This window comes from Curcuma longa, chromosome 4 (assembly GCF_044706935.1).
Source record: "Curcuma longa cultivar G26 ecotype Majalengka, Jawa Barat chromosome 4, ITB_CL_G26_1.1, whole genome shotgun sequence".
In the NCBI taxonomy this organism is placed as follows: domain Eukaryota; kingdom Viridiplantae; phylum Streptophyta; class Magnoliopsida; order Zingiberales; family Zingiberaceae; genus Curcuma; species Curcuma longa.
The window spans coordinates 20,367,174-20,388,918 of NC_133864.1; the positions used below are offsets into that span (position 1 = coordinate 20,367,174).

General features: G+C 38.9%; 1 protein-coding gene across 1 annotated transcript; it reads left to right on the top strand.

Moving 5' to 3' along the window:
- Positions 1 to 15,891: 15,891 nt before the first annotated feature.
- LOC141826178 (leucine-rich repeat receptor protein kinase HPCA1-like) lies at positions 15,892 to 20,707 on the top strand. Its single transcript, XM_074713423.1, has 19 exons — positions 15,892 to 15,970; positions 16,061 to 16,184; positions 16,263 to 16,334; positions 16,517 to 16,591; positions 16,698 to 16,769; positions 16,842 to 17,003; positions 17,123 to 17,197; positions 17,281 to 17,352; positions 17,422 to 17,493; positions 17,713 to 17,781; positions 17,885 to 17,959; positions 18,045 to 18,116; positions 18,194 to 18,328; positions 18,420 to 18,889; positions 18,956 to 19,108; positions 19,185 to 19,324; positions 19,401 to 19,620; positions 19,690 to 19,925; positions 20,086 to 20,707. The coding sequence occupies exons 1-19, from the start codon at positions 15,892 to 15,894 to the stop codon at positions 20,587 to 20,589; spliced, it is 2,877 nt and encodes a 958-aa protein (XP_074569524.1). The 3' UTR covers positions 20,590 to 20,707.
- The last annotated feature ends 1,038 nt before the right edge of the window (positions 20,708 to 21,745 follow it).

Genomic DNA, 21,745 nt, shown 5'->3' on the forward strand with positions numbered 1-21,745 from the left:
ATTTTCGTGGGACCGGATCGATTACCCCCAGAGATAGTCAATATGGCTAACTGGGATTTATCATTTTTTTTTAAAAAAAATAGATATTTTCGTTTCTGTTCGCTCTTTGCACAACCCAAAGAGTAAAATTAAATAGTTGGATCGACTTATATTAGAGAGAGAGTATATAACTCAAGTATATATATTCACAGTTAAATTTGCCTATAAGATGAAGATAATTGATAGAATATATGTCTCTTTGGTGCTTGTGCCCTCCAATCATAGTTAAAATACTCAATTAACTAATTATAAAAACATCAATACAAGAGTGAGATTAAAAAAAAAAGTAAAGTATGTTGCTCCCATTATTCAATTGCATTATTAATTATGTGTAGAGATGAGATAAAAGAAGATATTGAACATCTTTATTTCACTACTTTGTTGCAAATTAATTTATTGATTGGAATATCATATTCTCTATATTAATTCCTAGATGGTTGGTTAGACAAACATCCTCATATGATTTGAATAGATGACTTATCCTCTTTTGTTGGTCGAACAAGAAACTTAGGTATGACTTTCTTAAAGCATGCATGGTTCAAAATAAGTACTTGAAATAATAGATGGATAATGATTTTTCAATCCAACATTATGATAGTTAAGTTGATTGACTACATATTTGAAGAATATCTTTAATTCTTTGGAGGATCAGGGTCCCAATGTAATCAAGAGGAAATTATTATGAATATCTAAGAAAGGTTGATTACTTCACCCAAGGAAATTATTAAGAAGGGCAAGTCATCACATCACGTGATAGAAGTTTTAGTGAAAAACATTTCAATTACTATTTAAATGAATGATTAATTCTATGCTTCATATGTTGTCAACTTTATGTATGAAAATTATTTAAAGAGACCTTTTGTATCATGTTTTTGGACCTTAATAAAATTAAGGCTGACATTGAATCATCAAAGTGTTTGCATAATAGAATTAATTAACTTTAGCTTATTGATTTCTCATTGTGATCAATATTTTTCTAGTTTATATAGCTTGCTACACTTGAATAATATCTATATTCTAACTCGAAAGAGAACATTATATAAAATATTTAAAAATATATTTTAGTCCAAGGCATACCTAATCTTTGATCTATAGTTTTAGCTAGTTAAATAGTTATAATTAAAATTTTAAATTGAGTAGTATATAAATACTCTGTATTATTTTTATAAAATATAAGATAATATATATTATTTTCTTTCAACAATATTAATTACCATCACAAATAACTGAGACCTTTGGATATATGTACATATATTATTTCGAACTCGATCCTATTTCCCGTAAATACTTTCTCAGTTTAATATTTTCGTATCGGCTAAATTCTAATTAGATATCGAATATACATGTTAGGATCTTCCCAAATAACTAGTTTTGAGTTAATGATATCCCAATCAAATCACAACACACTTTCTTTCCAGTGACTATACTTTTCTTTAAGCAGAATCTAATTCTGTTTAGCACTACAAGATGGAAAGTTTACCATCTCACTTCAATTTGCACAATGTGGCAGATATATATTCGAAGAGTTTCACTCTCCTTAATCTCACACTAATGATGGATGCATAATTACCTGAACATTAATTTTTGTTCACAATCATTTTGAGGATTCTTGTCTGAATGCCTTTCTATGTAAATTAAAATCTTATATAAATATATGTATGCGTGTCCCCTTAGCTTGTTCAGCAGGAGTTAGAAAAGAATGTTATATGTCTTCGTCATAAAGGCAATGCTTATCTCTTTCTCTTTAGAGGATCTTGGATGCCCTTCAAAGGGCATTTGGTCCCATAAAGAAATTGCACAAGGAATTAAAAGGGTGGTGGAGGGAGAATAAAAGAACATGCATGGTGGGGACTTCCTTTAATTTCTTGATTCTTAATTCAAGTGACTGCATGCATGCTTTAATTACAGGGATGATTCTCTTCCTTTAATGTAGTCCCATCTTCCTTAGTTAAGCATGCTTTTAGGGTTTGATATGTGTCGAATAAAGATATGATGATAATGCTAATGATAGACAACTCCTTTTAATTTACTCCATGGAGAAGTTAGGCAGTATACATAATAGAGCACACCCTCAGCAAAGGCTACTAATAGAGCTATAAACGAGCCAAGTTTTATATTGTGTCAATTTGCTTGATAAGGTAATACTCAAACCAAGTCAAGCTAAATCTAAAATGAATCAAATCATTGAATATTGTCCAAGCTTTGTCGGATTATATTTTTACGAGTTTGATTTGTTTAGATATTATCAAGCTCTCAATTCAAGTTTATTTGAAATTTTTATATTTTAAAGCTTATTTAATTGATTAGTGAGTTTGATTTTAAGAATTTATTTACTATATTGATAAGAGAGTTTTATTGATTAATTTAGTTCATAAACTCTAGTAGTGAATATTATTCATGAATATTTTTAAAAATAATTTACAATCTTTATTCAACATTCACATATATATTCAAGTTTGTTCATTTAATTTAATAAATTATTTAAGTTTATTATTTAATTAATTTTGTATATATTAAATAAATAAAAATAAATCGAACATCAAATTTATTTATAAACATTTGATCCATTTACTACGATATCCAATTTATCACAATACAATAGTAGTGCTCAAATTCATGGATGCCTGATACAATTAGTTTGTATTTTTAGTTCATAATCATGCACTTATTGATGCCGGACATAATAAATAATTATTTTGTAAGCTAGTTTTCACAATGAAATTTTAGAGAAGATATCAAAATTCTTCAAACGTAGAGAAGTCGTCTTTAGATTTAATCAAATAAAAGTGACACCAAACAGGATAACAATTATTCTGTAGATAATATTAATTCTATTAGTTCGACTGTGAACATCGAAAATAATCTTCTAAAACCTATTGATTTGGAAGAATACAAGGAGATAAAGAATAAATGACACTATCAAAAAATATTATTAAATAAAAAAAAGTTTCTAAACATCAACTAACAAGATACATATAGACTTAAAATCTTAACTCATAAAAAGAAAAAAAATCTTAATAAAAAAGAAAATTTATTAACAAACTTGAAATCCTACAAATCTTAAACGGACTTAAAATCCTCAATTATATACTCTAAATTTCAAAAATTTTAAAAATTATTAAAATTAAAAATTATTAAAAATATTAATAAAAATTTTTAGATCCTCCTATATCAAAAAATAATTAAAAAAAGATAATACTTTAATAATAATTAAACAAAGATGAATTTTGAATTTAAGATTGAACTTTTATGAATTACATATAAATCTCTAAATAAATTTTAATTTGATATATTAAAAATTTTATAATTCAATCTGAATTATAAATTATGATCTCTCCTCGAATGTCCCATTTATTCTCTGTAATTTACAGTAAAAATCTGAGCACTTTTTTCAAGTGGATGATTTTTTTTTTTGGTTTTGTTTTCGAAAAGGCAAGTACTGTTAATTTTATGGAGCCCGGACTTATATAATAATCAAACAAATATTAATTTTAAAGCTTCACTGTTATATATTCCAAAGCTTCCCGTCAGGTTCTATTTAAAAACTAAAATATTGCATTCGACTGTAATATATAGCAGTGTGATTTCGTATAGTTTTATATTTCTACATACTAATATTTTATATTGTATAATTAAAGTTTTTAAATTTTATAAATTATATACTGAGGTGTTAAATACTCATAATACATTATGATTTGAATTGTCATATACTATAATTATATATTTAGTTTTTAACTATAATGTATAAATATATAAAATCATAATACAAACTCTATAAATTAGTAATATATATAATTTATTATGGTTGCGCCAAAACCCAATTGGGCTTCGTGTAGATGGGCCTCCAATGGATCGAGGGAATCAAGCCACTTCAGCTTTACCAAATTGCGTATAAATGGGTGGAGGCCCATTTATAAAATCATAGAAACAATGAAATTAGAAAAATTAAACTATTTGCCTTTCAAATAAATTAAGATTAACATATTTTTTTTTTCAAATAAATTTTCCTTTCTAAAACCGTCCCTCAACTTTGTCCCCTTTACTTATATCGTAGTTCATTTCATTCAAGTGGTCTTTCTATGTATTGTGCAGAAAGAAACATTCATATCTGACTTACACTAATTAATAAATTAATGATGGACAGTTTAATTTTATATTTTTTTATTCATCAAATAAATTCAGAGAGTAAAGTAACTCTTGATGTTATTAATTATTTAAACGTTGCGTATATATACTTTATGTGAATTTTAAATCTAATTAGATAAAATTATTTTATCTTTTACAATCGCATCATTAGCTGATGTCAAATAAAAGACTGTAATTTTTCTAATTTATATTTTCTATTTGATGAGAAATGATTTTTGAGTGGTGGCTTTTTTTATTAATAAAGTGAGCGGAATTAGAGTCGCTAAATAATTTAAGTAATTGGGTTGAAATTTTATCAATTTATTTTAAAATAGATTCAGATAGATTGATCTGTCTAGACTCACGACCCAGATCAATCGGACCGTAGCGACTTGGGTTGGCTCGCGGATTGAGAAATCTTAATTTTTTAAAAAAATTTAAAATTAAAGGTGAAAACTCAATGATCTAGTGGATTTCATCCGTCTAAATTGCAATTCAAATTTAAAATTTTCAATTTGATTTATTTAAACTATAATTTAAATTTAAAATTTTTAATATTTTCTATGCTTTTTTTATTATTTGACATGACCCATGGGTTGATATGTCTAATCCGCAATCTGTAATCCATCATCCGTCTTGGATTGGGTTGAGTTTGAAGATTTTCTAACACGCCCAGTTGATGAATCGGTCCATCTCACCCTATCATATAATAGATTTTTATGGATTAATACGCTCTGTCATCTTATGACACATTTGACAACTCTTAACGAAATAGATCAAACAAATCAATAACGGTAATTTTAAAAAGTAAAAATATAAAACATATATATATATTTAAATTAATCGAATGAAATCAGGACACTTAATTATATTTTAAAAAATAAAAAATAAAACACATGACGTCAAAACAGGTCAAGTAATTAAAAAACAAAAAAAGGAGCAATTAATTCCACGAAATGTTGAAGTTATTCGGTATTCAATTCATCCGCAGACAGTGGCGGAGCCAAAGGGGGGCGCCTGGGGCGGTCGCCCCCCCTGCCCCCTTAGCTCCGCCCCTGTCTTCGACCACACGGATGGACGGTTTTGAATTCTAAAAAATGCAGGGTTCGCCACACCTGCTCCGTCATTTGTCGGCCACGAGGCGAGGTGCAATTGGAAGTTGAGGTTTGGCCTAGGAAGAAGGACCCGTAAATTGACCATCCACTTTATAAGGGAGAGAGAGAGAGAGGCAGAGTCGGTGAGAGGGTGTTTGGAGAATCATGGCGGTGGGGGAGGCGTGGGAGACGCTTAGGCAGGCGGTGGAGACCTACACGGGCCTCTCGCTAGCGTCGTTCTTCACGGTACTGGCTTTGGCGGCGGTGATATACTACACTATGGCGGAGTTCTTCGAGACGCAGTCGACTGCCCCGCAGACGCACGCGCGCAAGGTGGTGGAGCGGGAGCCGCTGCGGCCGTCGGTGCAGCTCGGGGAGGTCACCGAGGAGGAGCTCCGAGCCTACGACGGCTCCGATTGTAAGATACCGAAAAATTTTATTATTGGTACGAACAAATTCGTCTTGTGAAGACGAACAAAACAAAACTTGTTTGGACCAAATCGGAGATCATTTGACCCATGAACCAAGCGAACCAAAAAAGAACCGGATGCTACAGTACCAGTTCAGGTTAGATTGAGGTTTGGAGTTGGGTTCGGCTGGTTTGGGTTGGGTTGACCGGTTCGGATGGGTTAGGTTAAACAGTGAAACTCCTCAAATACCTTCCTCATTCGTGATTTCCGCCGCAGCCGTGGTCTTCCTCGCGATTCCGCGAGCTTCATTCTCTCCGCACTGCCGACCCGCCACTTCGCCGACATTTCCTTCCGGCTGCTTCTTCTTCAAGATTCGGAGTCGATTGCCTTCTCGTGATCGCGTTGCCCCGCTCTTAATGCTGCGACCACCGCAGAGCCTTCGAGCGGCTGATCCACTGTCGGTGTTGAGCTTCTTCGCAATTCCGAGCCCTCCTCGCCGACGCCGATCATAACCCTAGATCCGATTCTACACTGCCTCGTCGAACGCAACTCTTCGAAGGTGTGCAGCCGAAGAAGCCGCCACCCATTGATCGACTTCTTCCCTTGATTTTTGGTTGGTGTTGTTCGGTGTCAAGCCCTTACCCTGATTTCCTTGCTGCTGCTGAGGTTCAGAAGCAGGGAATAGGTAAGTTGCCGATAGCTGGTTGTAGGTGTGTATCTTGTATTGATCTAGAATTTGGATTATCGAGCAGTGATTGTTTGGTTATCTATCAACGGATTGAGGGTTGGCTGTTGAGCTGTGGGTTTCGGCTGCAAGCAGGAGGAAGAAGGAAGGTAAGCTGGAATTGGTTGGTGCTAGGGTTTGATCTTGAGGTAAGCTTTGGAATCGATGTTGTGCGGTAAATTTGGTTGGATTGATGGATTTGTTGTTCTACAGCTTACTTAACCGATTGGAATTTAAGGGGAATTCCAACAGCAAGCTAAGGAGGAAAATAGGAGTTTCTTATCGATTCTAAGGTGAGTATGGTTGATTAGTTAATTTGGATCAGGTGATTATTACTGATAGGATTTGGAATTAAATTTAGTAATGGTTGGATTAGCCTTAAACTCAATTAGGGTTTCCTTTTAGTGTTGTTATATATTCTGGTATTTATGGGCAGTGATTTTGATTGCAGGATTTTGATTCGATTATTGTTCGGTTGCGTTTATTTGAGTTTCTCTACGATTCCACGCAATCAATCTGAAGGCGGGTACCTTGACTTATCCTTTATAGATAGGTCTTATTGATATGTGTATTACAAGCTATCAGTAATTCATGATCATGTCCATATTTATCTCACTTGATACCATGATCTGCTTTCTATACCAGTTATTAGTGCTATTTGATAGTATTAGATACTTGCTCATATTATGGATATCAGTCAATCATTTATTTTGAGATCATATGATACCTTTGCCATGTTTGGTTATCTGATACTTATTGATTTTTGATACCCCTGATACCTGTTCATATGTTTTAGCTTGGTTTATCTTATCCCGTATCGGTGTTTATGATAGACACGAGACTTTACCTCATTATGGTTATTGGAGCATATGACATGGACTTGTAGATGGATAGGTGGTACATGGATCATACTTATGGATATGTAGTTGGATATATGATGCATGGACTAGTGTCATACATCATGCTTGCATATATTGCATACTGACGTGCGGGATTCTATTATTGTTGAGTCCGGCGCCAGTTACATGCGGGCTACCAACCAAAGGGTGTGTGTAATTGCATGTCTTGTGATCATCTGCTCCTGCTCCTATTTTAGTCGAGTTGCTCCTATTATAGTGGTAGCACAGTTTGAACCCGTCACTCGTATATGATTTACACACACACTCCACTCATGGGTTAGTGGAACCTTTAGGTTGGTGCATACTTGCCCTAACAGGAGCTCCGCTAGGCCACCCAGGATAGTGGTTTCGTAGCGTGGTAGCATACAGGGATCCCTCCTCTGTCATTGTGACCAGGAGATGAGAGCTTGCTTGCCCACTTATGATTTGAGTTACCAGGATAGGTGTACACCTCGAGGACATCCTGTCCACTCGGTCACGCAGGAGCGGTGACGGCAGAGTGCACAAAGGTCATAACCCTACCCACTCGACTTCACCATTGTGGATGAGTACTCAGACGGGCTTTAGTTCCCATGCGACCTCACCGCTAGAGATGTGACTGATTTGACTGGCGTCAGGGGTGACCAGGACATGCAATGCACCATGTGCATACTGCACGGATTGCATTTGATTGTGTTTGCTGCACTTGTTTGATGCACTTGGATGACATGCATGTACAGGATACCTATGTGTTGGTTTAAGGATTTCCTTTCACCTTACTATTGATTATCGGACTCTGGTATGTACAGATCTACTGTTGTTCAGTTTTCATATCTATTTACCTTTCAGTAGACTATACAGCATGTTATTACTATTGATAGCTTATATACACATATCTGCTAGATATCCGCTGAGTTTCTTTTGGAACTCACCCCGTTTACCTGTATGCCTGTTTCAGGTTGATGCCGTCTGGAGAGCTTCACTGCTAGTCCTGAAACTCTGGTGTTTTGGTTTATTTACTTTACAGTATCCGTGTATTTGGACTTATTAGACTTCTTGTGGTGTTTTTCCTTTGAGTATGGATTTTCCGATGATTCGAGATTTGTTTTCCATATTCGGGTTGTCTATCGGATTTTGAATGGAGTTGATATGCATGTGGATGTGATACTAGATTGTTGATGATGTTAGTGATCGTGTGAGTCACTTGGTATGGATGTGTGTAAATGACCGTGGTGGTCATTTAATTTACTTTTATCTGTCATTACATATATCCATAGCTTGTTATGGATTCATTATATGTGTATGTATTCAGGGAAGTCAATTGTTACAGGAGAGATGCTGTCGAAATTTCTCGGAAAGCTGTCTCCCGGGGCGTAACACCGATCGCGAGAAGCCGCTCCTGATGGCTATCAAGGGTCAGATCTACGACGTTTCGCAGAGCAGGTAATTCTGCTCTTTTCCCCCTTGAAATTTCTTGCCCTAAACTAATTTGTGTTGCTAGGGTTTCGGTTATTTCTTAATTATTTTTTTGCAATCTCAAGAAAGACTTCGATTTCGTTGCTAGTAGAAAATTCTTATTCCAGTAGTCACGTTGGCTCTTGGATTTGGGCATTGAGTTTCGAATACCTCACAAAATTGGAACTTTAACACTGATTGTGAGAGATAGCGAGAGAAAGAGATGAAAATAGTGGCAAAGGGGCAGGTCGGGCGACCGTTTTATGGATAGTGTACACGAGTAACTGCAGTATTGGACAAATGGCAGGCATTATGGACAGGATAAGTTAGATAAACAACCCAACGGATATAATAAAGGAATCGAAATGCAGTAGTAGATTTTGATGGTGAAACATTCAGTGAGGATATATTCAAAAGCAGGGGCGGAGCCAGGATTTAACTTTAAAAGAAAGTGCAATATCAGAACGTGCATTTTCTGCAATAAAAATTGTGAAAAATACGTTGCGGAACAAAATAGCAGATGATTTCTTATCAAGTTCTTTGATAATGTATATTGAGAAGGATATTGCTCGCAGTTTTAATGTCAATTCTGTCATAGATGAATTGAGTGTATGAAAAAGCGAAGAGCGCAATTTAGATTGCGTTAAATGTAATTTATTTTTTAGTTAATTCAAAATTTATTTTATTAGTGTGACAATGCGATGTTAAAAAATGGCCCCCCCTCGACAAAAATTCTGGCTCCGCCCCGGTCTCTTTCTGCTGCATTGCAGGACTGAGGAGTTGTTGATGGGGGCAGAGTGTTTGACTGGATCATGTGAGAGAGGAGAGGAGAGGAGAATTTGAATTTCATAAGAGTTTTTGCAGGATTAAAGATAATAATAAAAAAAAGATTTTGACGGTGGAGCATCATTAAGGGGGTGAGTTCTTATGGACGACATGTAGTGGGTAAAGGGGTCATAAAGTTATTCTTTTTCATATTTTTTTCTCTCGAACCATTTTATCATTATTTTAAATTCAAGATTTTTAGTATTAATTTTTAAACACATTTAAATTTATCAAAGGTTGAATAATATTGTTTATATCACAAAATATTATCTGAAATTTATCTGAAATTGCACCACTCCCTGCACCACTCTCCTCACTCTGCCAACAGATTTGGCATCATTTGCTTCAGTTCTCTGCTCTGGCTTTTGAGACTTGAGAGTGAGTGAGTGAGTGAGAGAGAGAGAGAGAGAAGGAAAGGAGGATCATCTGCAGTTCTGTTTTGAGAGAAGGAAAACGTGAGGTGTGGCAGAGAGTGTGAGTAGTAAATGAGGGACAAAGTGTCAAAGTGGATGGAAGATGATACAACAAGTTCACAAGTAATTTTAAATGAGATGAATATTTTAAAGATCAATAAACCAAAGGAAGATGGATGGATGGATCTTCAAAGTCGACCAACTCTACTCGAGTTTACTATACTATTCAAGTGTTTCCAACAAAGCAAAGACATGGTTTCGATACGATACGATACACTTAGTAAAATCTTTCAAACACATAGCATAGCAACTAAACCAGCATTCGTAACAAGAACAAGAACAAGAACAAAATGAGACATATTCGCTAGTCCTCCAGTACTTCTTCCTCCTTCTAATCCTTCACTCCTTCCACCGTATTCACCCGCCAAACGGGCATTGGTGCGCCTCCATCTCGGCCCCATCCTCCATCCCCAGCTGAGAAGCAAGCGATCGATCAATCATTCATGTTACGTTATAAGAGAATGATGAAGAATGGAGAAGTGGTTACTTGCTCGGGCGTTTGATCTTCTCCGACCTTCCGATGGTCGAAGGTGAAGGACAAGGACTTGAGGTCGAGGCCCTTGCGCTCGCAGAACAGCTCCATCACTTTGGCCAGTTTCGTCGCCCGTCTCATCTTCATGCCGAGGTGGTTACCATCCTACCAAACATTTCATTTCCCTCTCAAATCTTTTAACAGAGGCAGATTGTCAATGGTTTTTATATATACTGTTCGAACAGATATCACCTGGCTGATGACTATGATGACGATTCTGTTGTCGGCGATGGGGCCGGTGGTGATGAGCGTGTTCTCTTTTTTGACCATGCTTGATTGGCTACTGGTCTGTGAGTTCACCGAGGAAGAAGAAGGCAGTGGAGGCTAGGAATGACTGATATAAACAGATCGAGTGAGTTAGAACATATATATATAGAACTCTCGTTGGAGTCTCGGGAGAGGAGAGGAGAGGATAGGGGGAAGGGGGTTGGTTAAGGTCACTTTAAGCAGATGGTTGTCCAATTAAGAGGGCTGGTCTTCTCTTCTCTCTTCTGGTACGTCTCTATTACAGTGGCGGAGCCACAAGGGAGGCGCCTGGGGGCGGTCGCCCCCCTGCCCCCTGTAGCTCCGCCCCTGCCTTCGACCACACGGACGGACGGTTTTGAATTCTAAGAAATGCAGGGTTCGCCACACCTGCTCCGTCATTTGTCGGCCACGAGGCGAGGTGCTATTGGAAGTTGAGGTTTGGCCTAGGAAGAAGGACCCGTAAATTGACCATCCACTTTATAAGGGAGAGAGAGAGAGGCAGAGTCGGTGAGAGGGTGTTTGGAGAATCATGGCGGTGGGGGAGGCGTGGGAGACGCTTAGGCAGGCGGTGGAGACCTACACGGGCCTCTCGCTAGCGTCGTTCTTCACGGTACTGGCTTTGGCGGCGGCGATATACTACACTGTGGCGGGGTTCTTCGAGACGCAGCCGACTGCCCCGCAGGCGCACGCGCGCAAGGTGGTGGAGCGGGAGCCGCTGCGGCCGCCGGTGCAGCTCGGGGAGGTCACCGAGGAGGAGCTCCGAGCCTACGACGGCTCTGACAAGCCCTAAACTGGGTGTCACGATAGGGCTTCAAATTAGAATTTATAGATTTTATCGAAAACCCACGATAATTGCAAATAAATGAAGTATAGGGGCCTCGAGTCGTGTTTTTCCAAGGACTAGTAGAAAATTGAATGAATTGAGCTTATCGTGTCGTATTTTTTGGGTTTTCCGAATAAATGAGATTTTGGTGGTATTTGAGTGAAATGCAAGAGCAACACGAAGTAATGAAATGCAATGGAAATCAACAAGCAACCCTAAGTATCAACCTAACCTAAGCATGCAAATCAATTTAAAATCAAGAAACAAAACCAAACCATCTAACAATGAAACTTATTATCCCTGATGCAATGTATTTAACCAATGGAATTAGCTAACAAATGCACCTAAACTAATTAAGCCCAATTTGATAAAACAAACAGTAACTATGAAACCTAATTTCAGTAATGGAAAACTAACCTAATGCCTTAGCAAATGAAGCTGATTATTCATTTAAACTATCCTCTACCATTAGCTATCATCAACATTCGTACCTAAACCAATTCATCCTTAACAAAATGATATGGGGATCAAAGATGGCACGGGACAAAAAGATTGTGGCACGGAACAGTGGGTTTAATGGAGAAATCAGAGTTCAAGCTGCATTTGAAGGAGTTGAAGGGAAGCTAATCTAAATCTAACAGAATTTAGAATCCACACAAAAACTAAACACTAAGCAACAACCGGAATCGCAATGTTTAATCAGAAACAGAAGTTCAGAAATGGGATTTAACAGAAACAAATGCAGTAATCATAAATTCAGAAACAAAAGACATCCGATCATCCCTTTTCCAATTGTTTCTTCAATTTGGTGTCAACAAACAGCCTAATCCAACAATGTGGCTTCGGCAATCCCGCTAGAAACCTCAATTTGGTCTTTGGTTGCTTCTTCTCGCGTGCCCGAACCCAGACAAACCGAAGACACCCTCTCCGGCGTGGCAGAGTTCGGCAGAAACAAGTTTTCAGATGGCAAAAACGGAAGTCGCTCCTCTTCCTTGCGCCGATGAGTTTGCTGAGACCTTGGACGTATTTCGTGGCCTTCGGAGAACCCCTTCGTCGACGCACGGTTTGGATTGCTCAGCACCTCTCCGGAGATGCAAGGAACAGAGGATTCTGCGCCGGTGAAACCCTCTCCGACGCAGCTGCTTCCGGTCGCCGATTCACACCCAATGGACCACCTTTAGCTTCCACGAGGACCGAAGTTTACAATGGAATTAGGTTTTTCGGATGGGGCTTGGCCGATTGCTACGTCGCAGGGCAGGGGATTCGGCGGAAGAAGAAGAACGCGATGAACAGGGTGCCGCCGAATTTTCCTTCCTAAGCTTCGTTTAAATAGCCTCTGATTAATCATAAAATCCTGGCCGTCCATTTTGCTTTTGATGATCTGAGCTTGATCTAGGGCTATAGGGTTTGCGAAAAATTCTGGAATTTTGATCGGGCTCGATCTAGATCATGTCCTCCATGTTGGCTTGATCAATTTGGCAAATTTGACTCGATTTGATCTTGGTTTAGCTCGAACTTGATCCGATTTGAACCCTAAAATTCAAATAATTAAACTCAATTAATGTAAAATTTACCATCAATTCATAGAAATTATAATAAAATCTTCAATTATACCTCATGACACAAATATAATCAAATTAATTCATTTAATAATTATTTTCAAGTAAAAATCCAGAATTGAATTGATAAAAAATGCATATAAAACCTTGACTCATCACGGAGCCACAAGGGAGGCGCCTGGGGGCGGTCGCCCCCCTGCCCCCTGTAGCTCCACCCCTGCCTTCGACCACACGGACGGACGATTTTGAATTCTAAGAAATGCAGGGTTCGCCACACCTGCTCCGTCATTTGTCGGCCACGAGGCGAGGTGTTATTGGAAGTTGAGGTTTGGCCTAGGAAGAAGGACCCGTAAATTGACCATCCACTTTATAAGGGAGAGAGAGAGAGAGGCAGAGTCGGTGAGAGGGTGTTTGGAGAATCATGGCGGTGGGGGAGGCGTGGGAGACGCTTAGGCAGGCGGTGGAGACCTACACGGGCCTCTCGCTAGCGTCGTTCTTCACGGTACTGGCTTTGGCGGTGGCGATATACTACACTGTGGCGGGGTTCTTCGAGACGCAGCCGACTGCCCCGCAGGCGCACGCGCGCAAGGTGGTGGAGCGGGAGCCGCTGCGGCCGCCGGTGCAGCTCGCGGGGAGGTCACCGAGGAGGAGCTCCGAGCCTACAACGGCTCTGATCGCGAGAAGCCGCTCCTGATGGCTATCAAGGGTCAGATCTACGACGTTTCGCAGAGCAGGTAATTCTGCTCTTTTCCCCCTTGAAATTTCTTGCCCTAAACTAATTTGTGTTGCTAGGGTTTCGGTTATTTCTTAATTATTTTTTTGCAATCTCAAGAAAGACTTCGATTTCGTTGCTAGTAGAAAATTCTTATTCCAGTAGTCACGTTGGCTCTTGGATTTGGGCATTGAGTTTCGAATACCTCACAAAATTGGAACTTTAACACTGATTGTGAGAGATAGCGAGAGAAAGAGATGAAAATAGTGGCAAAGGGGCAGGTCGGGCGACCGTTTTATGGATAGTGTACACGAGTAACTGCAGTATTGGACAAATGGCAGGCATTATGGACAGGATAAGTTAGATAAACAACCCAACGGATATAATAAAGGAATCGAAATGCAGTAGTAGATTTTGATGGTGAAACATTCAGTGAGGATATATTCAAAAGCAGGGGCGGAGCCAGGATTTAACTTTAAAAGAAAGTGCAATATCAGAACGTGCATTTTCTGCAATAAAAATTGTGAAAAATACGTTGCGGAACAAAATAGCAGATGATTTCTTATCAAGTTCTTTGATAATGTATATTGAGAAGGATATTGCTCGCAGTTTTAATGTCAATTCTGTCATAGATGAATTGAGTGTATGAAAAAGCGAAGAGCGCAATTTAGATTGCGTTAAATGTAATTTATTTTTTAGTTAATTCAAAATTTATTTTATTAGTGTGACAATGCGATGTTAAAAAATGACTCCCTCTCGACAAAAATTCTGGCTCCGCCCCTGTCCGCAATCCCTCCCTGCTGGGCAGTTTGGAACCTCTCCTTCGCCCGATCGAGCTTGCTTGCTGGGTCACCAATAAATGAATCCACCCATCGAACATTATGGCACATGGCACAGCGTAGAAAAACGGAGAAGAGTAAGTTTAATGACCTCTTCGTTCTCATTAAATTAATAATTTTCTTGCATTAATTTCCACGACATGTGTTGCATTTTTCATTTAATGTAATCTGTATGGGCACTTGAATGTAATTTTTCTGAAGTAAACTTGTCGAAAGAGTACGTTTTCCTAACATTATTATCATAAATTGCACCCTATGTACATTTAAAGATGGCTATGTCTACATGAAATTGATAAATCAAACCAAATCAATTAATATTTAATATTCTCTATATCTATCTTTTTATTAATGTTTAGGTTAATAGATAATATATATAATAATTACTAGCTATTTGATATTTATCTCTAGTGAGTAGTGCCCCATGCATGCACCACCACGTAAGGATGGCTGTGTCTTTACGTACACCCTACCTGTCACCAACCGCCACTTCCTCTTTTTAACTTCGTCTCAACTCCAGGTTAACTGCCATTTGCTATCGATCGATCAGCAGGAGTAGAAGACAAGCCTGACGACGTACCTCCTTTCTTGCCTCTCTTGCAAGTTAGAGAACCAGCTGTTAAGTGTTTCGGGGTTTGAGTACATGCATTTCGACAAACACTCCACTAATTTATAACTGCCAAAAGCTTTTTACTCTTCACTTGTTTCATTTGATTGTAGTGAGGATCAATTCACTCTGCTTTGAGTTGATCTTTTAATTTGTGGATCGGTACACCTAAATCCATGGATACAGTTGAACACATTAAATAACTTTGGTCGCCCTGAGTGAGTTCCTATTGACGAATTTGCACGACCAAGTGCAGTGGACGTGCCTCAGTCCTGTCGAGATCATCATGCCAGTTGAGCGAGTAGTACTGGAAGAGAAGGCAAACCATAAATGTCATCCCGTTCCGTGAAGTTGATTGTCTTTGAAGTCAAGGCAGCTCATTTAGTGAAAGTTTCTTTTATTCTTCTTCCACTGGAGTGCTGCAGAGGAAATGATGAGGTGAATCATGTCTGGTAGGTCAGTTGTTAGCTCTTGCGCGGAGTAACAGAGGAACGGCTGAGCTTCTAAAAGTGGGGGTGAGTACTCACTGGACGTGTTCAGCGATAGCACAGCAATGAGCACTCTTATCTTCCTCCTGTGTGCATTCATTGCAAGTCTCAAGACCAGTTTGGGAATCACAAACCCTGAGGATGGTATTCCTTTGTTTCATCTCTTTTATCTTTTCGCAGATGTTTCTTGTGTATGCTTCGCAAATGTTTCTCGTCTTTCCCTTTAATTTGCAGCTGCTGCTCTGCGATCTCTAATGAGTGAGTGGCAGAACGTACCTCCAAGCTGGGGAACGACCGACGATCCTTGTGGAACACCTTGGGAAGGTGTTTCATGCAGCAAATCTAGAGTCGCTATTCTGTGAGCATCTTTTCTGAAACTGAAACTAGTTTCTTCTTCCGCTGTCACAAGGTTTATCCTGATTTTCGCAAATTTCAGGAAACTGTCGGCCATGGGCATCAAGGGTACACTGAGTGCAGACATTGGCACGCTCGTCGAATTGAAGACTTTGTAAGTTCACTCGCAAGCTTTCCTCGTGTCAGATGTCTGCTTGGTGTGGCTCCATTGCAATTCACAATGGACCTTTTTTTGACAAGCTCCATGATTTAAGACTTTTGAGCAATTAATTCTTTGATTGCTCAAACAAACAGAAATAATCTTCACTTGCCTCATTAGTCATATACTTCCTGCAGGGATCTATCATTCAACAGTGAGCTTGGCGGTCCACTAACTCAAAATATTGGAAACTTGAAGAAGCTGACCACCCTGTAAGGCAGAAGTCACTTAATAACAAGAACTCACTCGCTTCAGATCATCTTCAGCTGCTCGTTATGCAGTGTTTAAGACCTGCTTAAATGCTGTACTATTTTGCAGAATCTTAGCTGGTTGCAGCTTTACTGGAAACATCCCAGATGAACTAGGATCTCTACAAGCCCTCTCGTATCTGTAAGCAAAATTATTCTGGTTTGGAATGCCGAGCCTTCGATGCGCACTCACTTTGATCTATGATTTCCCCAGGGCTCTAAACTCGAATCAGTTCACTGGCAAAATCCCGGCTTCCACGGGCATGCTCTCCAATCTTTACTGGTTCGATATCGCAGATAACCAGATCAGTGGACCTCTTCCAGTCTCCAACGAAAGAGAACCAGGATTGGACCTGCTTCACCACACAAAACATTTGTAAGTTATTACTGAAGAATAGATACCAAATCAAAGTTAGGTCGTCTACCTTTGCAATTTGAATAATTGAACATTTTTTTCTTCTTATGAATGATCCTTCTTCTCTGCTTGCTTAACAGTCATTTCAACAAAAATCAATTATCTGGTTCCATCCCAGAAAAGCTCTTCAGCTCAAACATGACACTGTTACATGTGTAAGCTTGTAGATTCACATTCCGTCTGAAACTTGAGAAAGCTTGTGATAGATTCTGACTCCTGATTATTCTACATTTGGCAGACTTTTTGATGGAAACAGATTAACTGGAGGAATCCCAGATTCCCTAGGTCTAGTCAAAACCATTCAGGTTCTGTAAGTATCCTTCAATCGGACATATACTTTGACTGTTCTTCATTAGTAACTGGTTTCTTTCCATGGCAGGCGATTGGACAGAAATTCCCTAAGCGGCCCAGTCCCATCCAATATCAACAATCTTACAAACATCAACGAACTGTAAGACATGTATTCTTCATCGTTAAAGTTATGAATGGGTAGCTGACCACATATTTGAACAACTGAAGATGTCTAGTTAAAAGATTTATGTATAAGACAGCCCCTCAAGAACAAAGATTGTAAATATTTATGATTTGATATGTGGTTTAGCATGTAACATCACCTGCAGTTGATCAATGCAATAGAAGAGCTCACATTTCCTGCGTGCATCTTTTTCAGAAACCTAGCAAATAACAAGTTGACGGGGTCAATACCAAATCTAAGTGGAATGGATAGCCTCAACTATGTGTAAGACTTTACAGAATTCCCTTAAGCGCTTTCATAAGTGGTACATTGATTTTGATTCAATTGTAGAACTATCTTTCATCGCAACCGACTGCATGATTTTCAGGGATTTGAGCAACAACACCTTTGATCTCTCAGAAAGCCCAATTTGGTTCTCGGAGCTCCAATCGCTCACTGCATTGTTAGTTCAACTACTGCCATTATTAATATGACTCAAGCAATTTAGTTGATAACCTTGACTAATGCTTCTATTCTGATTGCTCCAGAGTGATACAATCAGGACGGCTTTATGGAAAGGTACCAGAAACCCTGTTCAGCTTTCCTCAATTGCAGCAAGTGTAAGTGTCATGCCAAATGATTGACTGGAAAAAGATGATATTCTGACAACAAAAACTGAAATCCATACTCTTCACAGGATACTAGATTTCAATGATTTTAGTGGCATCCTTGAACTGGGCATGTCTGTCAGCCAGCAACTGCAACTCGTGAGCTTCAAAAATAATAATCTCACTGGAGTCGAATTGACACCTAATTACACTAAATCCCTGATGTGAGAACTCTGACATGAAGATTTAATGATTTAGTTTCACTGCAATTTATTCAACCATGATTAACTTTCAGTAATCCACCACTCATTCCAGACTCGTAGGGAATCCAGTTTGCGATCAATATCCAACTACAAACTTCTGCACTCTTCGCCAGCAGCCGGCAGTTCCTTACTCGACCAGTCTTGGCAATTGCGTGACGAACTTGTGTCCCTCAGATCAGAGTCCTAATCCTCAGAGTTGCATTTGTGCCTATCCATTCCAGGGAGTGATGTACTTCAGAGCACCTCGTTTCCGAGATGTGGGGAACAGAATGCTGTTCCAACAACTAGAAAGTGAATTGTGGACAAAACTTGGTCTGACGCCTGGATCAGTGTTCCTGCAAAATCCATTTTTCGACAGTGACTCTTATATGCAGTTACAACTTAAAATTTTCCCATTCAATGGACTGTACTTCAACAGGTCCGAGGTCAGACAGATCGGGTTCGATTTGAGCAATCAAACATTCAAGCCTCCTCCAATGTTTGGACCTTACTATTTCATTGCATCCCCATATCCTTTTCCAGGTGATCTCTCTATCTTTGTGGCATATTTAATCCCCTTTCCTATACTGACTCAGTGAATTCATTTAGCCATTGAAGGAAGATCCACAATGACTGTTGGACTGAAAGTTGGAATAGCAGTCGGTTGTGCACTGCTGGTCATTGGACTTCTTGCTGTGACCATTTATGCCTTGAGACAAAGAAGACGTGCTGAAAGGGCCATTGAACGAAGCAAACCTTTCGGTAAGTCGCAAGTGTTTGTCCCAAGTCCAAGCATTTGCATTTTCAATGTAACAAGAGAAGGCATCGAAATTTTCAGCATCATGGACACGCAGTGGAGATGAAAGCAGTGAGGCACCACAATTGAAGGGAGCAAGATGGTTCTCTTATGATGAACTGAAAAGATGCACTAACAACTTTTCGGCATCTAATGAGGTTGGTTCTGGAGGTTATGGAAAGGTACTCGTTGGCTCTATGTCAAACTTTTATGAATAAAAGACCAGAAAATGGCATTCTTTTACCCGACTCCTTTCAGGTCTACAAAGGAATGCTTCCAGGTGGACAGATAGTTGCAATCAAGAGGGCACAACAAGGATCAACACAAGGTGCAGTTGAATTCAAGACTGAGATTGAGTTGCTGTCAAGAGTTCATCACAAAAACTTAGTATCACTAGTGGGTTTCTGCTTTGATCAAGGGGAGCAGATGTTGGTATATGAATTCATTCCAAATGGAACATTAAGAGAGAGCCTCTCTGGTAAGATTAACACCGCCCCTTAAAAAATTCATTCTAAAAAATAAGCCTTTTTCTAACTTTTAATTTCAGGAAAAAGTGGGATCCTGCTTGATTGGAGGAGGCGGCTACGAATTGCACTTGGTTCAGCAAGAGGATTGGCATATCTTCATGAACTAGCTGATCCTCCAATCATACACAGGGATGTTAAGTCGAGCAACATCCTGTTGGATGAAAACTTAAACGCAAAGGTTGCAGATTTTGGCCTTTCAAAGTTGATATCAGACAATGAAAAGGGTCATGTCTCTACTCAAGTGAAAGGAACCCTGGTTAGTAGTTGTCATTAAGTACCAACATTTTGCTATGGTGTTTCCATAGCATCATTCATCATGAAAGAATTGCTTAAATGGAGATTATATAGGACCTATTCTATTTCTCAGAAATCACTTTAGTAGTATTTAAACTCAACAGTTTAGTACTCCTTTACAGGGCTACCTTGATCCTGAATACTACATGACACAGCAGTTGACAGACAAAAGTGACGTTTACAGCTTCGGAGTGGTGATGCTGGAGATGGTAACTGCTAAGCAACCAATTGAGAAAGGAAAATACATTGTTCGTGAGGTGAAGATGGCAATAGATGCTAATGATGAAGAACTTTATGGCCTCAAGGAGTTGATGGATCCTGTAATTCAAATTGCAAGTAATCTCATAGCATTCAGGAAGTTCATGGAGTTGGCACTGAGGTGCCTAGAAGAACTAGCTGTAGGTCGTCCAACCATGAGTGATGTAGTGAAGGAAATAGAGATGATGTTGCATGATGATGGTCTAAGCACAATCTCTCAGTCAGCATCTTCATCTGCCACAGATATGGGGAATCCAAAAGTCATTCCTTGTCATCCTTACATTTCTGGCCCGAAAAAGGATGTGAGTGAGGATACCTTCGAATACAGTGGTGGCTACTCATTCTCTGGAAAACTTGAACCAAAGTGACAAGGCAACTCCTTGAAGATTATCTAATCTATATATGGATTATGGACAATACAACTTTTTCGATGGTATCTGTGTGTACAACTGTAAAAAGAAAAAAAAAACAAGTTTCAAGGTTGAGAAGGGATTTACAATAAGAACTATTGTATCTCTCACAAATTAGCCTCAATGCCCCTTGTGGTTCAGTATTTCTCACTACAGCTAACTCAGTCCCTTATAAACTGTTTCAACCATGCAGGAAAGTCTTTGCTTGGTGATAGGTTGCTATGTCCCATCACAAAACAATGACGAGAACAAAGAGAGAATGTTATCTAGTTGAAACTTTGTTCATTTGAAAACTTCATCTCATATATAAGCAATTTTAGAATTAAATCAACTAAATATTTCGATTGAATAATCATCTAAGCCTTGACCTAGGTTGAGTCCTAGCCCACACCCATTGTCTCAATGGTCAAAAAAGCCCCACGCAGCACGGTGCACAGCTTTGAAAAACCTTACACCACTCTTAGAACAGGGAACGCTAGTAACAGCACAACTCTCTCACAAGCAACCAATGGGAGGAAAGAGGAAAAGAAGTGAAGGGTTTTGCTCCACTCAAATCTAGAAACAGATTCATGATGGAAGTTTCTCCACTTCACTCAAAACAAACAACTCTCTCGCTGACACAATCATTTCTCCTTCAACTTTCTCATCTTCATAAAATCTCTCATTAATTTGGACATTCGAGTGAATCGTCAAAATTCATCTTAAAACTCTTGGATCCTCTTCACAGCCAGAGTGTTGGTAGTCGTCATCTCAACCCTTGTCCTATCATCGATAGCTCATTCATCCACAATCTTTCACAAAAACGAATTAACATTGTCTTTGAAAAATCTCAGCTGCGACGTTGCAATGATTGATACCAAAAGAACAGTTGAAAATCATGACTCTACTGTTTAAAAAAGTCATAGCAAAATGATCATCATGACCCAAGACGATCTCAACCGACTAGTAACCACTGCTGTCTAAGAAATATTGCAAAGGCAACTTCAGTTGACACTTATCCGGGCACCTCTAGCCTCTGTTGAAATACCATAGGTCCTCGATAGGATGCTTCATGCCCTCGTCGAAACCTTTCTGACCCCCGACACTAGCCCCTGAAGAAGTGGCTGTCCCGTTG